The 17,774-nt window shown below is 35.5% G+C and overlaps 1 protein-coding gene across 3 annotated transcripts in view; it reads right to left on the bottom strand.

Annotated features, from left to right (window-relative positions):
- Positions 1-3,142: 3,142 nt before the first annotated feature.
- The window catches only part of LOC125675227 (3-oxoacyl-[acyl-carrier-protein] reductase FabG-like), a 19,905-nt gene continuing 5,273 nt past the window's right edge, over positions 3,143-17,774 (bottom strand). The window contains exons 1-9 of one of the 3 annotated variants that reach the window (XM_056157744.1): positions 12,647-14,058; positions 9,898-10,031; positions 9,723-9,815; positions 9,547-9,632; positions 6,840-6,933; positions 6,505-6,574; positions 5,227-5,263; positions 4,977-5,040; positions 3,143-4,189 (exon numbers count right to left, since the gene is read on the bottom strand). In XM_056157744.1, coding sequence (XP_056013719.1) covers positions 4,019-4,189; positions 4,977-5,040; positions 5,227-5,263; positions 6,505-6,574; positions 6,840-6,933; positions 9,547-9,632; positions 9,723-9,815; positions 9,898-10,031; positions 12,647-12,692 — 795 coding nt within the window. In that variant the 5' untranslated portion in view covers positions 12,693-14,058 and the 3' untranslated portion in view covers positions 3,143-4,018. The other 2 variants (XM_056157745.1, XR_008800889.1) reach the window with 2 other exon arrangements.

The raw sequence follows: 17,774 nt of genomic DNA, 5'->3' as shown, positions 1-17,774 counted from the left end.
GTAGAGTGTTTGCTTCGTAACCGGGAGGTCGTGAATTCCGGCCTCACTCGTGCCATAGCTGCCTCAAACCTAAGGTGTTAAAATAGGTAGATTGATTGCTCTTTCGCCAAACACTAGGCATCTAGAAGCGAGAATCACAGGTCTTTCGGATATGACCTTAAAACAAGTACGGTCTTTACAAATTATGCAAACTTCAAAAGCGAGCTGCTAGGGTGATTTTAAATAGAAATTTTTATACAACTACAACAGAAATGATGCAGCAACTTAGATGGATGCCTCTGTCAGACTATTTTGTATATAGAACTATCATTCTTGTCTTCAAAGTTTTACATAGTCTAACCCCCGATTATATTCAGTATGTTCATGAAATTAGCAGTAGATCTACCAGATTAAGTCAAAGTAATTCATTATATATCCAGAGAGCAAAGACACAATATTTTAGAAGATCTTTTACAATTTACGGTTCGCAGTTATGGAATAATATGCCAGAATTTTTAAAATATTATTCAACATTGGAAACTTTTAAATCCGCTTATCTTAGAATTTTTTTTCATTCGGGAAATTAAAACCATATAGATTTGTTTTTGATTATTTTCAATTTTATTTTTATTTGTTTATTTATTATGTTCTATTTTCAGTTTTAAATATGTAAATAGCATACATGTATGTATACAGCATACCTTTATATACTATTTTATATTGTATCTGTATAATACTGCTGTCTGTATATATGTTTTCAGGACCACAAAGTAAACTAGTTATAAACTAACTGTGCTATCCTGTTTAAATAAAGGACATTATTATTATTATTATTATTATTATAAGGTCCCGTGTCGTGGCAGACGTCGGCACGATAAAGAACCCTCACTGCTGCGGTCCTGAGCGCTAAGCATATAGGTCCAAATTTTTGGTACTTCACCTACACAGCAATATGAGTGAAAAATTCCCAACGGGACGTAAAAGAAACAATCAATCATCCCTGTGTTGATATCAAAGTTTTATATACCGACACTTCAGGGCGTGGAGAGGCATCCGCATGAATATCGGGTTTTAATACACCAATTTCACCTCCACAGGGAAGAGGTTCTCGTGATTCTCGTATGTCAGAAATTTGCATGAATTATGAATCAGAAGATAAAACGTTAAACACATGACATACATTTGAAATATCCACATGTTTTTAATGCTTAATTTTCTGTAGGGAAATCATCTGGAGATGTCAATATTGTTTATTAGCTAGTTATCGAGCCTGAAGGGAAAAAAATCCAATATATAACATGAAGCAGGATTAGGATTATACTTGAGAGAAGTGAACAGAAACTGATATTATAAATGATGTTATTTACATTGTGTCAGCTTTATGTGTTGAAAATATGCAATATGTTTTGATAAGCTTTATTTGTTGGGGGGGGGGGGGGGGGGGTGATGGGTTCTTCGCAGTTTAACATAAATTTTACAGCATTTCTATGTGAATACTGCACGGTACGTTATCACATGGAAAAAATACCAGAAACCTATCATACATGGTAAAATATTATACGTAAAAATGACGAAGTGTGCATGATATCTGCAGGTGGTTTTTGTTGTTGTGTGTTTTTTGTTTTGTTTTTTGTACATGTGTGATTATACCCCCAAAATATGTTCATGAAAGTCGAACAAAAGATCAACACGCATGAAAATTACATGATACATTTTTCACTTTATATCATAGTGTTCCATTATTGTGTACATTTACATTTGCACGAGGAACGAGATTACCAGGAGATAGAGCTGTGTGATATCTAAAAGATAAAGGTCACATGAGACGTGACGCATTGTGTATTACCATCACGCATGCGTGGTGTTACACGCACAAACACGCACATTATTGTGTCTATATTCCCTTCACTTCTGTAGCGGGGGATAATTACACTGTGCCATGGTCGGCATTTCATTTCACAATAGTTCGCACCACTTTAAAGAGACACTACAGCTCATTTTGCGCAAAAATTATGAAAATACAATTTTCCCAGCGCTTTCTCAAATTTTGATGCATAGTAGAATGTATGAACTTGGCGAAAATAACACTAACGTTTAAAATTCTCGTTTCAAAGTAAAAATTAATACGTTTTGATGGCCTATAAAAAAAATATCGAGTATCCTCCGCAGTTTCGGTCTTCAGACGCATGCGCATAGACGTTAAACCGTGCTACATGTCGTCCAGTGAGGAGAGAAAAAAGTGTAGTCACTGTGGATAGATGCAGAATTTTGACAGATTCAGCGATTGATTGATTGATTGTACATTTATCTTGTTTAACGTCTCATTCGAGAATTTTTCATTTTGCGAGAAAATAGTCAAAATTAAAATGAGATAAAACTCGTACATGAACTATACTTTGGGATCAGAATGACTGTTGGAAAACAAAGAGCTAGGAGAAATACACACAGTCACACTGAGTCAGTGGCGAATCTAGGATTTCCGAAGGGGGATGTGAAAGTCAAATATTAGCCAAAGTACTCAGTCATTTTGGGTGCAAAATCTGGAGTTATACTCATAATCTGTGACGAAAAAGGGAGAGGGGCCCTGGCCCCATCTAATTCTGCCATTGGAACTACATGTAGCCGCGAAGACCCTGCTTTAAAGGTAAGTGCTATTTTTCTCTGAACATGACACGTGTTAGTTTAAAAACATTTGTCAATAGGAACATGGAAGGGTTTCAGTTGAACTAGTGATTTATGGTTACTTAATTATAAGAAGCAGGGAGTAAATTGATACTTGAAAGGCGAGTGTGGGCCCCCTAAACAGTATTTAAATAATTGTCTTTACAACACCTTTGCTGTCATTACGTGATGTAAATAAGCATCCAAAAGTTCGAGGCAGGATGATGATACCTTTGAATGTTCCGGATTTAATCTTCAAAACGCTGTTGAGAGCAAATTGATGCATCCAAATTGTTCAAAGTTGTTGGTATCGATATGATTTTTATCAATACGCGTTTTAAAATTCACTTCATTAAAATGTGGAAAATGAGCTGTAGTGTATTTTTAAAGTGATGATAAGGAAGACGATTATTATTGGTGAAAATATAGCATCATGAATTGTTTCAATCATAGAAAAGTCAATCATACGGTGCTTCTTAAATAATTTTAAAAAAAATCAGGCTTTCCGTTTATAGGCTTTATTCTCTGTGAAATTCTATTACATGTAAATATAAAAACAACATCACATAAAAACGAGTCTAAGAAATATAGTTCATGGGTTATATGATGTGTAAGTACAAACTGACTCGTTGATTCACAAGCAAATTCTGAGGTAGGATATAGAACTAATTTACTGCAAAGATTAACAATCATGTTATGGGAATATTTACACAGAGAAACACTCAGTCATCAGCATCACAACGTTAAGATTAACAATCATGCTATGGGAATACTTACACAGAGAAACACTCAGTCATCAGCATCACAACGTTACAGTACCAGGTATGCATATATCAAATTGAGTGAATATTTAGTGCAAACTTTCAGAAAAAGAAGTGATGCTTTAAAACTGCAAAAATCATTATAGTTTATTATTCATATATTGGTATAATACTGATACTGTCCATCTACTTGTATATATACATGGTTAGCAATTCATATATGTATGTACTTGTTTCCCCAACATGCTGCATCCACACGCAGTTTGCAGTCTCTGTAACCTGTAGTTAATGTTGTATAAACTTTCTTTCTTTTTTGAATTTCCTTCTTTATAAAATGTCTTACTGTTATGCCCTCTGGGCCCAAAATTGGAATAAACTTATCTTATCTTATCTTATCTTATCTATATGAAAATGTACATTTACCTGTCACTCATCTGTTCATATTTTCACTTCTGATTCAAACATAATATCAAAAAATCATTTCTTGAAAACCTAAGTATTCTCCCCACCATTTTTCTGATCTCAGTAACGAAACCACACAGTCAGGATTACAGGTATTGTATACAATAGACTGTATATGTGTTTTAAACAGTTCTAAGCGATCTGTTGAAAGATCTTTACGGATTTTCATATCTTTTACAAAGAATATGTTTACCGCCATCTACTAGCATTTGCACCCCCGTGATAAAGGAGGCGCTGTCTGAAGCCAGGAAAGCAATCGTATTGGCCACCTCCTCCACCTGACCGGATCGTCCTAGCGCATGCGTTGTTTTGGAGCGCTCTAGAAACTGTAGTTAAACAAAGTTACATATAAGCTGCAATTCACTTCTACATTACCGAAATATTAAATCTGAATTTACATTTATGGTATAATCTTACAATTTGATAAGATTTATCGTTAAGATCATTTCTATATTTATGGTATGTTTACAAAACTTCCTTAAGATACGTCGTAAGATATAACTTAGGAAAACAGGTACGAACATCGAAAGATCAAACTTGCATGTAGGACACATCTTCAGATGTTTCTCTAAGATATCCTAGGAACATCTTCAGTTAGGACGTTCTAACTACTTAGAAATATTCTTATTCCTTTACATGAATGTATACACATGATATTCGTGATACACTTCTGAATCTAGACACATACAGCTAGAGAAAAGACAAACATTATTTATTTACTTAAATATTCTTAATATAGACACCGTGCATTCATAGAGTTGCCGTTTACCTGATCAAGATATAGGTCTCACGGCGGGTGGGACCGGTCGACAGGGGATGCTTACTCCTCCTGGGCACCTGACCCCCACCTCCAGGGATCCGTGTTTGCCCAACTCTCTCTTTTGCATTGCTTATAGGAGTTATGAGATTGATCACTGTTCGTTATCTTCGCCTTTCATAATAAACTAAAACATACGGCATTCCCATGAAGGCACCACAGTATACATTGTAAGTGTAGACACACACAGATTGCGCTATCAATAGCCACTGAAGAGTCTGCCCACTATAAATCATAGGTTTACACCATTGAATCACTCTTCTGTGTGAATATAAAGTGTAAACAAGTGTGAGTACCTTTTGATAGGCCTCCTCATCCATGCCCCCTCTCTTGTGGATCTCAGTGATGGTCACACCAGGGCTACAAGTATATCACTTTCTACGAAAATATCATTTCAAAAAGATGAATGTATTTAAAAGGTAATATGTTTTAGATACCCTCTAACATTCCATAATTACATAGCAATTCTTTATTAAGGATACCTAACAAAAATGTTAGCTGATTTGAAGCATTATACTGTAACATGCTAAAAATAGATTCACTCACTTTACACTATTTACCCTGACCTGCTTTGGGGCCAACTCTGAAACATCAGAAAGGAATTCTTAATGCTTGATGGTATCATAACTTTACAATTACTCTTCTGTTACAATAAACCTCTAATAAATTAGTCACATAACATACAAAGATAAGATTTACTGCTCATCCACATTCAGTGTTACACAAAGGACATACAAAGATAACATTTATACTGCTCATCCACATTCAGTGTTACACAAATGACATATAATGGGGACATTTACTGCTCATCCACATTCAGTGTTACACAAATGACATACAAAGATAACATTTATACTGCTCATCCACATTCAGTGTTACACAAATGACATATAATGATAACATTAACTGCTCATCCACATTTACAAATTCCTTGCTCCTCTAAATTATAGGCTGTAATTTCTTGGAAACCTGATTAACTAAAATGATGAACACAAATCTTTGATTTTTAATTCATTTACTAAATCGTAAAATATTGGCCAAAATTTTGGATCACCGAAAATATGATAGCCTTATATTAATCATAAGCGATACCAAATATGAGAGATCTCATCAATGAAAGGTGAAGATAACGAACAGTGATCAATCTCACAACCCCCACAAACAATACAAAATATTATATAGTTGGGCAAACACGGACCACTGGATATACCAGAGGTGGGATCAGGTGCCTAGGAGGAGTAAGCATCCCCAGTCGACTGGTCACACCCGCCGTGAGCCCTATATCTTCATTAGGTAATAATCTCAGTTTTAATGTCAAACTAAGATCCTAGAGAGAAAAAGTGACGATAAAAAAAATCCTATTTAAGAGTTTAAGAGTTGAGCAAACACCTGTACTTTTCAGAGGCGGTATCAGGTGCCTAGTAAGCATCCTTGCTATATGGTACCATTGGAACATTTACTGTTCATCCATATTCAGTGTTACACAAACGACATATAATGATAATATTAATTTTACTGCTCATACATATTCAGTGTTACACAAATGAAATATAATGATAACATTTATTGCTCATCTTCATTCAGTGTTACCATTCTCATAGAAGCTGATACACCTGGCTGTAAAATCATAATAGAATTCTTTATTGAGACAGGTTTAACACGTTAGCTGTTCCAGTGGATAGTAAATACAGTCCCCATTGATACATGTATAAATATTCTATATGCATCTATTTACCTACAAATTCCTGAAACACACGAAGTCACCTAAATATATTCATCTTGTGCCAAATACATGAGAATTTACAGTACAACAATAAGACATACCTATCGCAGTACATCTGGTAAACTGATCGATGGCACTCTTAGACATACAGTATGGTAAAACTCCATCAAACTACAAAAGTATACAGTATTCAATATCATACAGTGTCATATAACATCAGCCATGGCGACATGATGACTATACCAGTCGTACTGACACAAAGTCACAAACACATCTCACAGAATGTCCTAGTATGACATACGTCACCCACACAAAAAAAACATGTATACCGGGAATACATGAGTTATATGTAATAAAGATAATTTAGCATCAAGGTTTAGGTACATTTTAAGTCTTTTATTTTAAAAAAAATAACATTCATACTCTTAATACTCACTGATCGGACTCCGTTTACACTTGATACGTTGACAATATTTCCCTTTGTTTGGATCAGATGAGGAACTGCAAGCATTGTCAGATGATAAATAGCTCTGAAATCACAATTGTTTCTGATCAGAGTAACTAGTGATCCTTATGTAAGAAATTGTAATCTCTGCATCTTTACTGAGTACAAAATGTTGCTGCAAAATTTCGTCAAAGGAAGATAAAATTGTTTCTTGATACCCATTATAGTCTGGATCAATCTGATGTGTGTACCCATATATACTTAACGGGACTGGTTCACGTTTTTCGAAAGAAATATTTTTCATTTTTGATGTTAAAAATTAAAAACATAACTAATTTAAAGTTGACAACCAAAATTTGGACCGTCTGAATGCAAGGATAAGAGGAATATTTTAGCTTTGTTTCTGTGTTAAGTAAACAAAGACTCGAGTCTTTTTATGTAAAGAAACAAACCAAAGAAACGTAATTTTGTAATTTAAAGCATCTTCATTTTGTACACTTAACTTTTAAATGACACATTTTACCTAAAGTATACTTGAAATGAAATATATATAATAAACTTGAATCAAAATCCATTTATTTTAAAACTTCGAAAACAATAACATACCTCAATCTTTGTTTTCAAAACAAATAATAAACTCTCTATAATGAGCTTCTGTCATGATGAATTACCTTAATTTTATTGTGAAACCTTCTAAACATATTAGACGGTAGATTTTGATCATTTAAAGTGAAAAACAAACGTTGGGGGGAAATCGTGAATCAGTCCTTTTAAAACACGGTTAGGGTTAAACCCTCAACGCTTTCAAGTCAGTATTTTGCAAATTGTATGGTCTTTATAACGATCTGTCATTGGGTCAAAGGTGAAGATAACGAACAGTGATCAATTTCATAACTCCCATAAGTAATACAAAATAGAGAGTTGGGCAAACACGGACCTCTGGCCACACCAGAGGTGGGGTCAGGTGTCAAATGCTCTCTGACGTGTTTTATACTCCGTCAACTGGTCACATCTGCCGTGAGCCCTATAATTTGATCAGGTAAACAGAGTAATCTGCAGTGCAAATCAGTGTGTAAACAACGGCCTAACACGTCAGACATTATTTGACCCAATGACAGGTTTCATAGGTAATTTAGTTCGTTATAACGGACATAGAGTTTGTAAAACAAGATTGTTGAAATCCCTGTAACATCAATTTGTTTGTCAGTAGCCTGTCTCGAGTAAAAATTATCATAAGCAGGACAAGCTCTTGCATATCGAATCAGTTACTTTTTTTTATTGGAAAGTCTGAAATATTTATTCTAAAGGAGAGATGTTCTCAACATCGAATGTTGGCTTTTATCAGTGGAACATGCTTAAAATGTCTAGAGTTCGCTTTCAAATAGCTTCTATGAGCTCAGATATTACCTTTTTGAACAAACCAATCATCGAATTTATCAGAATTTCAAATAGTCTCAATTTGATTGATTGTATCTTGCTTAACGTCTCGCTCGAGAATTTTTCACTCATATGGAGACGCCACCAAGACCGGTGAAGGGCTTCAAATTTAGGCCTATTAGGCCTATGCTCGGCGCTTATGGCCATTGAGCAGTGAGGGTTCTTTAGCGTGCTACACCTACTGTGACACGGGTCATCCGTTTTTAAGGTCATCTCCGAGGACCCGTGACATTCACACCTGGTGCCGAGCGTTTGGCGATGGAACTGTCACTACCTGGGGTTTTTTTTTTTCGACTTAGGTCTGTCGCGGGCGGGATTCGAAACCCGGCCTTCCGTATGCGGGGCGAACGCTCTAACCTCTCGGCCACCGCGGAGGTAGTCTCAATTTGAGTTTAAATATTAATCAAAACATGTGGAGAGTATCAACAAACGTCAGGATGATCCAGACTATTTCTGCAAATAAAGCAGGTGATTGCAGATATTTACAAAGCACTATCAGCTTTCCAGCACCTATTTTGTCTTAAAACTGTATAATTTGTTTTTAAATCTGCTATATGTAGTGTAAACTTTTCGCGAATAATTTGTGCCTGAAAACAATCTTTTTTAATATCTCCAGTATTGTTCAAGATCATCTCGGTCGCGACAATTTATCACTGCAAACCAGTTCAGCACTGGTAATTCGCGAAATAAAGTCATCGCGAATAAAAGCTGCTTTACAGCATTGTTGGGTACAACACTGTTTAGCACTGTACATGTATTATATAAATATTGCATGTATTTGAGGGTAACATTGAAAATTTTCACCCCGAGAAAACCATTGTCAACCGAGGCGTAGCCTCGGTTGACAATGGTTTCTCGAGGGGTGAAAATTTCAATGTTACCCTCAAATACATGCAATATTTGTTTTATTATACAGAATGTTATGTAAACTGGGAAGCAGAAAAACTTACGTCTGTTGACATTTGATCAATCACTGTCGTGCGATATTTCGTATTTCGATGCGGGTACTCGCGTTTATTACAAACGCTCAAACGACGTCGTCTAGCAATCTACGACGAACCGTACGCGCATAAATTTGACGCATGTGATAATTTTTTATAATATCACCCGTTGTCAAGTACTGTTACCCGTTGCTAGATACTATCACCCTGAGTCGCGTGTTTTCTGTTCTCAAAGGGTAACAATATGTTTTTTCAAATGCTTCTCGACCAATCAGGTTTGAGTATTTTACATGAAAGTATAATAATATTATTTACATTACCTGACATTAATGTTCATAGTGTCATCATACTGCTCCAGTGACGTCATTTCAATAGTTCCAGTTTTCACTATCCCTGCATTATTGACCTACTGGTCCAAAATATCAACTGAATGAAAACTTCAAGATATCTATTAAATGGAAAAGAAATTATCTGCAATTTATACCAGTTCACATACCAGTATGTCCAGCTTCCCATAACGATTTACCGTTTCTTTCACAAGTCGCTTAACAAAATCTTCATTGGTCAAATCACCGCTAAAAGTAAACGGCTAAAAGAACAAACAAAGGTACATATATGCCAACATTTTCTAAGTCAAAACTTCAAGTAATAATTTCATTGTAGGGTCTCACTTTTTTCCCATTTCCCTTTTCACACTCGGCAGCTGTTTTGGCCAAATTGTCAACATTTCTGCCTGTGATCGCTACCTCTGCACCAAGTTTACTAAACAAAATGGCTGCCCCTGCTCCAATACCGGAACTGGCCCCTGTAAGTCACAACAATTACTTTGATTAAGAATAATTCCAATGCTATTCATTACAATTGTTTTGATTGAACAAAAATAAAGATGAACAAGAATTTACACATCAATAAACGCCCATGTATCCATACGTGCCCGAATACCGTAATGTACGGATACTTAGCGTGGAAACTATTCAAAGTTTTGATACAAGGAACAAATTGTAATAAACATTCGTTTTGAAGACTTTATCGATGTGCAAACGCCTGACATTTTACTCACAAAATCAACATAAAAGTTTACACATCGATAAATTCTTCAAAAATAATGTTTAATCCTATAATAAACCTGCAATCTCATGTTCAAGCCAAAAAGAAAAATTAAAGTGTTTATGTGTTTGTTCATTAAGAAAAAATTAGCTGAAGTGATTCAACGTTCAATGTTGTATATGATTGTTCACAGAATTAAATAGTCTAGATCTAGCTCTGGGATATAGTCATCGAAATGCGATTATTCTATATCACTGTCTGTTTGTCACGGTATTCGTATGATCTTCATTTTGACAACAGAGCATAAGTACATGATGAATTGGCGAATGTATCCTTAAATCTACATCTGGTTTTCCGCATTCTTTCTTCCCTTAATGGCATAATAAAATTATGTGGAATCAATGCAGAGAATGAAACTCAAGCTGGTATGGCTCATAAATCAAGATTGTCAAAAATAAAAGTTTGCCAAAGTGTTGAAAAATAAAAAAAAAATCTACGAAAACAATTGAATGAAAGGTGAAAATGACGAACAATGATCAATCTCATATATGTAACACCTATAAACAATACCAAAAAGAAAGTTGGGCAAACACGGATGTATGTAGAAGAAAAATCAGCTAAACATAAACGAAAATGCCAGTTGCGTATACATAATTCATGAGAATACAGTTTGTTTTGCATACATTATCTGACACCTGTAAGCTTCGAAAAAGATTTCTCTCCAGAAGAAAGTTATTATTTCCAATACGAAATGAGAAGAAATACAAGCAATGTGGTAAAGATCCAAAGTAAGAGTTGAATCCAGAACCAACTCTGAGAAATGATTTCCTATGGCTGTAAGGTTTTTTCTCGAAGGTTCATTTTGTGAATATCCAAATATAAACCCCCTGAAGGTTAAACATATGAAAGACTGAAACTTCTGGCAACCTCTATTGGGGGACCCGTACTGCTGATCACACGACACAGTCAGTGATTATAAGGAATACAAAATTGAAAGTTCACACAAACCCCACGACACACCAGAGGAGGGATCAAATGCACAGGAGAAATAAATATCCCTTGTTGATTAAGTCAATAACCACATCTACCAGTAGAAAATCTAATATTCAAAATCGTTTTCTTTTTACATAGTATCTTAATCATGAATGGTGATAATAACGAACAGTGATCAATCTCATGACTTCTATAAGGAATACATAATTAAGAGCTGGGCAAACACTGACCCCAGGATATACCAGAGGTGGGATCAGATGCCTAGAAGAAGTAAGCATCCAATGTCGACCGGCCACACCCTCCATGAGCCCCACAACCCAACCAGATGAACGGAGTAATTCAGTGGGTACAGAACGGTCTAGGAATTCGTATGAAACACGTCAAACAGTATTTGACCCAACGACAGGTTGTATTTGCAAAGTAGATCGTTATTTTGGCGATAGAATTTGCGAAATGCCGACTTTATAAACGAGATTGCTGAAACCCTGTAACATCATTTAACGAGTCTAGAGATAGAATGTACTCTCGGGTGGTTGTTTTATCAGTACAAAGGGCTTTTTCAAAGTCAAAGTCTTCCGGCTGGTAGATATCGGAAATTATTTTATATGCAGGGTCTTGAAAATGCTTATATGGTGCAGTGGCGTAAAATTTTCAAATCTAAGGTTGATCGTAGTCTCTTGTTTAGAAAAATGTAAATGATAAAAGAAGCAATGATTCCTTCCACTCTCGGAGAAATAAATGACAAAATCATTTGATTTATTGAATTACTTTTATTGCGAGAACTTACATTTTTTCCATAATCTCTTAAAACCTGTGTCATTTTATCAATTTCACCTTATTAAAAATGACAGAAAATAGTATAAATGACTACATGGGAGACATATCTAAAGCCCTATAACATCTTAAAAATCTAGGAGCTTCGAGGGGTGGAGCCCCACTAAGGCCACTCATAAAGTTGCGATCCTTAACTGCAATTCCTGGATCCGCCCCTGCGGTGATTCATTTTAATTTTAATTCTAGCTTTGTTGTATTTTGGAGACTGTTAGCCCCCCCCCCCCCCCCCCTAGAATTTGCAAAGATAAAAAAAATTACAATATACAATATAACGATCTATAAGAAAAATGAGTTGACTGTTATCATAAAAGATTCGACCCCCCCCCCCCACCCCCCGGAAAAATTTCTGGATCCGCGCCTGAGGCAGACCTAAGAATTTTACTCAAAGTGAAAGTAGAAACTTAGTGTAACCTTTAACAATTTACAAACAATACATAGAATAAATACTATACAATGTATAGTCTTTCTAACAGCATTGTTCAAGATGAAACAGCTTTGCATATCAACTATCTGGTATGTTCTGAATGTATCTTAACACTGACAAACCTGTAATTAACGCGAATTTTCCGTCTAATCTCGCTATTGATGCCATTATTTAAAACGCACCATAAACCTAAAATCGTTACCGCAAAGATTCATTTCTCCGGATAATTCGTGTTTTGAGTCTATGTCTCTAGAGAGAATGGGGATTTAATGATTGTGTGTTCTTATAGTCATAGTCACCTATATATATGTCTGTGTTCGTGTACTTTTATTCATGGTCAATGTACATCATGCATTATGATAATTCATTTTATCTTGCTCCTTGGATCAAATATAGTCAAGGTTGTTAAAAGTATAAATAGATTGATCACTTAAATTGACGAAATATAGGACGCTATATGAGATAGCAATTTCACAGTCAACATTTAAATTTCCCATTAGTATTCAGGTGTGGGGGTTTCATTACATATTACCTTGAATTGGTTTGGTCACTCGTGACAATAGTTGAACCTCGTGAATGAAAATAATATCCATACTTTGAATGTATTTGTACTATCAGGATAAATGTTTTAATGACAATTTTTTTTAATTCCTGCAGCAACAAACTGTCTGGATCGTTTATTTCACAGTCGGTTATAACTATTAATTAAAGACAACGAAAAATTCAATAATCCTATATCCCAGATTTCTCTACTATTTTAATATAATGGAGGACCTACGTCACGTTAAGTCGTTTTTCGTTCCCTATCATATAAGAGCGTTTTACGTTCTACTACATATTCCAATGCTCTTCTAATTAAACTATTGTTATTGTCATATTCGTATAAATTCACAAGTTACCAAAAACAGTGAAATGAAAAATAATAATTTCTGAACAAAGAACTCCAAATCCATTTTGTTTGGGGATATTAAAATTAAGTAAAATGTACAATGTTTTAAAAATGCTTCATATTCGGTGTCATTCTGCTTTTTAAAAACAAAATTTATATAAAAAGAATGAGCTACACAATGTTACACGAAAAGAAATGTGCATTTTTTATTTTCTGATATAATATTTACTTCATATCTTGTGATCAGTCATTCAAACAATTATTTCGTTAAACATCACTCTGATTCTACGCACAAGACATTAGTACTCTGAAGTTGATATCAAAAAGATGCTGTACTTCCTCATTAACAATACCTTCATAGCCTTTGGTGATCAGGTCTACCAACAGTCTGTTGGAATTCCCACAGGCACCAATTGTACTCTATTGTTAGCTGACCTATATTTATATTCTTATGAGGCAGAACTAATTCATTTAAGCTTCTGCATGAAAAGATAAAAATTACTTACTGTGGACTTCAACTCGACATTTAGATACATCAACGACGTTTTATCTATTAACAATAATCATTCATATGTCGATTTGATATATCCAAGTGAATTCGAAATAATGATAAAAACAAAAACAAAAAAACACCACAGTATCTTCCAAATCTACTTCGTACTTAGTTTCCAAGTTTTGGATTCACGCCGTCGCTGCAGATAAGGGTGGGACGTCACACTAATTTCACCTATTATGTACGTCAGTTAATTGTCTACATTCTAAATTACCCGTGAACACACACACACACGCGCGCGCGCGCGCGCACACACACACACACACACACACACATTTCACTGCTTTACTATTTTTTCCCCATCTCAGCACAAGACTCGTGATAATATGCTATTTCTCAGAACATCTAGCACAATGATAAGCTAAACAAACATCTAGAAGATAATTAGCAAGAACGTGATTTTTTGTTATTTGCTTTGTGAAGTATAGCCGTTTTCATTTCAGAAAAAAGCCACATTCCTCTTCTTCAAAATAGAATGATAATAACTGTTTCCGCTTTATGTACATGTATTACACTTTATTCTTCGCCACGTACAATCACAGGTAAACATAAAACTAAATCATCTTAAACAATTCAAACTAATGTGCTTCACAGTGGAACCACATGAATTATGTAATATAAAATGAATATTTGGTACACCCTTGGTCTGCATGTTTAGGATTTCAAAATAAGTTACAGCATAGATTCATAAGCATGCTTTCAGGAATATGGACATGCATAGATATACATGTAGTATTACACAAAATTGGGACGTCATCCGCACCCTAAAGTTACATTTATGCTCTGTACCGAATTTTACTACTTAATCAAAAACACATCAAGGAATCATATGTTGAAAAACAATGAATTCCCCCACTCGTCTGATCTTTAAAATCTTTTGTTCGATGAACATGTAGAAGCGACCGTCCATAGTGCTTTTTCAAATTTTCTAAGCAATATATCTACATATTTTCTCAATATCTAGGACTTATCGTGGACAAAGGGCGTGTCTACCGCCATCTACAGGTACTTGTACTCCTGTGATAAAGGAAGCACTGTCTGATGCCAGGAAAGCAATCGTATTGGCCACCTCCTCCACCTGACCGGGACGTCCTAGCGGATGCGTTGTTTTGGAGTGTTCTAAAAACTGTAGTAAGACAAAATTACATCTAACCTGCATAACATTTGTTAGGATATTAAAACCGAATTGTAATCAACGTGAAAAAAAAAATATCTTTAAAATCATTTTACGGGTAAAAGAACAAACTTATGGGTTTTCTTTCCCTTATAGATTTATTGAATTTGTCAAAACAAATAACATTAACAAGTAAAGATAACGAACAGTGATAAATCTCATAAATCTTATAAACAACAGAGGCTGCTTACTCCTCCTAGGCGCCTAACCCAACCTTTGGTTTGCCCAACTCTTTATTTTGTATTGCTTATAGGACTTGTGAGATTGATCACTGTTCGTTATCTTCGCCTTTCATAAACAATACAAATTGAAGAGTTGGGCAAACACAGGCCCCTATACACATCGGTATCACGTGTCAAATCCAAAACAGAACTATCAGTCTAGAACAACGGATACCATCATCAGAGTCAGGATATTCTGAGCATTTTCTTTTCCATTCATTGAATAGTATACTTTATGTTCTAAATATCACATTTAAATAATAAAATATAAGTATACATGCACATCCAATGTTCAGTGCAATTGTTCGTCACAAATCATACACAACGTACAAATAGTGTACATCTTGATAAAATTATTACTTGGTGAAAGGCGATAACGAACAGTGATCAATCTAAAACAAATCCCATAAGCAATACAAAGTAGATAGTTGGGCAAGCACGGACCCCTGGACACACCAGAAGTGGGATCAGGTGCCTAGGAGGAGTAAGCATCCCCTGTCGACCGGTCACACCCGCCGTGAGCCCTATAGTCCGATCAGGTAAACGGAGCCAAGAACGGCCCAACAATCGGTATGAAACACGTCAGACAGCATTTGACCCAATGATAGGTTGTATTGACGAACTAGATCGTTATAACGACCATAGAATTTGCAAATTGCTGACTTCAATCGAGTTAAAAACTGACTATACGCAGAACAAGCTCTTGCGTATCGAATCAGTTGAGAGATATAAACATCATATGTGGATATGAACTAAAACACGGTATTCCCATGAAAGTACCGCGGTATACATGATTCCAAGTGTAAATGTACACAGAACAGGCTATGGCCGGTCATTATACATTAAAGGTTGTTTGGTGTGATTTAGAACACCAGAATTTCTCTGCACTGTGACAATGAGCACCTTTTGATAGGCCTCCTCATCCATGCCCCCTCTCTTGTGGATCTCAGTGATGGTCACACCAGGGCTACAATTATATCACTTTCTACGTAAATATAATTTCCAAAAAATCAATATATTTAGAAATATACCTCTAATATTATTAAACATACATATGATATTTATTTAAAATATATTTCACAAATACTTTTTTTTCATGTTACATGTATGATTGTAAAACAATTTTTTTATAAACAGTATATTCACTTCTACTTCTGAACAAAATTAGGTTAGCTTACTGGAAATATGAAGTTGTAGTTCGCTAAATTAGACACACTTACTTTACACTATTCACCCTAATCTGCTTCGGAGCCAACTCTGAAATAATCAATCCCTCGTGGTATCAAAAATTATTTTAGTATTAGCATGGTGATCACTGATTTACTCATTAATTGAATATCTATATGTGGTCACTATGACCGGAGGTAAAAACACTGGCTGGGAGATTCTGGTGTGATAGAAAAATTCTATTTCCCTTGGTATACTTGCACACATTAGGAATCTATTCCTCAGACACACTTACAGAGCGAAATTTATTCAAAGACTTCAACATAGAAAGAAACCCATATCTGGCTGTGGCCTTTACCTCAACGTTTAGATATAGTGACGATGTTTTATCCATTAAGAATAGTTCTTTTCATTCATTTGTCGATTCGACGAAAAGGTGAAAATAACGAACAATAATCAATCTAACAACTATAAGCAATACAAAATAGAGAGTTGGACAAACACGGGCCCCTGGCCATACCAGAGGTGGAATCAGTTGCCTGGGAGAACACATCCCCTTTCGACCAGTCACACCCGCTATAAGCCCAAAATATTGATCAGGTAAACGTAGTTATCCGTAGTCAAAATCAGTGCGCCAAGAACGGCCTAACAATCGGTATGAAACAAGTCAGACAGCATTTGACCCAATTATAGGTTGTATTGGCAAACTAGATCGTTCTAACGACCATAGAATTTGCGAAATGCCGACTTTAAACGAGACTGTTGAAACCTCTGCACCATCAACTTGGTTGTCAGTAGCCTATCTCGATTTAAAAACTGATCATACGCATAACAAGCTCCTGTGTATCGAATCAATAGAGATATATAAACACCATATTGTTAATAGATAATACGTTGTCAATATATCTAAATCTCGAATTGAAGGCCACAGCAAGAGATTTTTTTTTGTTCTCGCGTAGACGTTTTTGAATGATTTCAAATCATTGGGTAAATGCTGTCTGACGTGTTTCAAACCATTCATTACACATTGACTTTGACTACGGATTACTCCATTTATCTGATATAGGGCTCATGGCGGGAGTAACCAGCCGACAGGGGATGTTCACTCCTCCTAGGCACCTTAGCCCGCCTCTGGTGTGTCCAGGGATCCGTGTTTATCCCTACCCTTAATTTTGTATTCTTTATAGGTTTGATGACATTGATCACTGATGTTGATTACTTTTCGTTATCTTCATTTCTTCACAAC

The sequence above is a fragment of the Ostrea edulis genome, chromosome 3 (genome assembly GCF_947568905.1).
Source record: "Ostrea edulis chromosome 3, xbOstEdul1.1, whole genome shotgun sequence".
NCBI lineage: Eukaryota > Metazoa > Mollusca > Bivalvia > Ostreida > Ostreidae > Ostrea > Ostrea edulis.
Note: the sequence above shows the minus strand (reverse complement) of the source record. Positions and strands in the feature narration are given on the sequence as shown.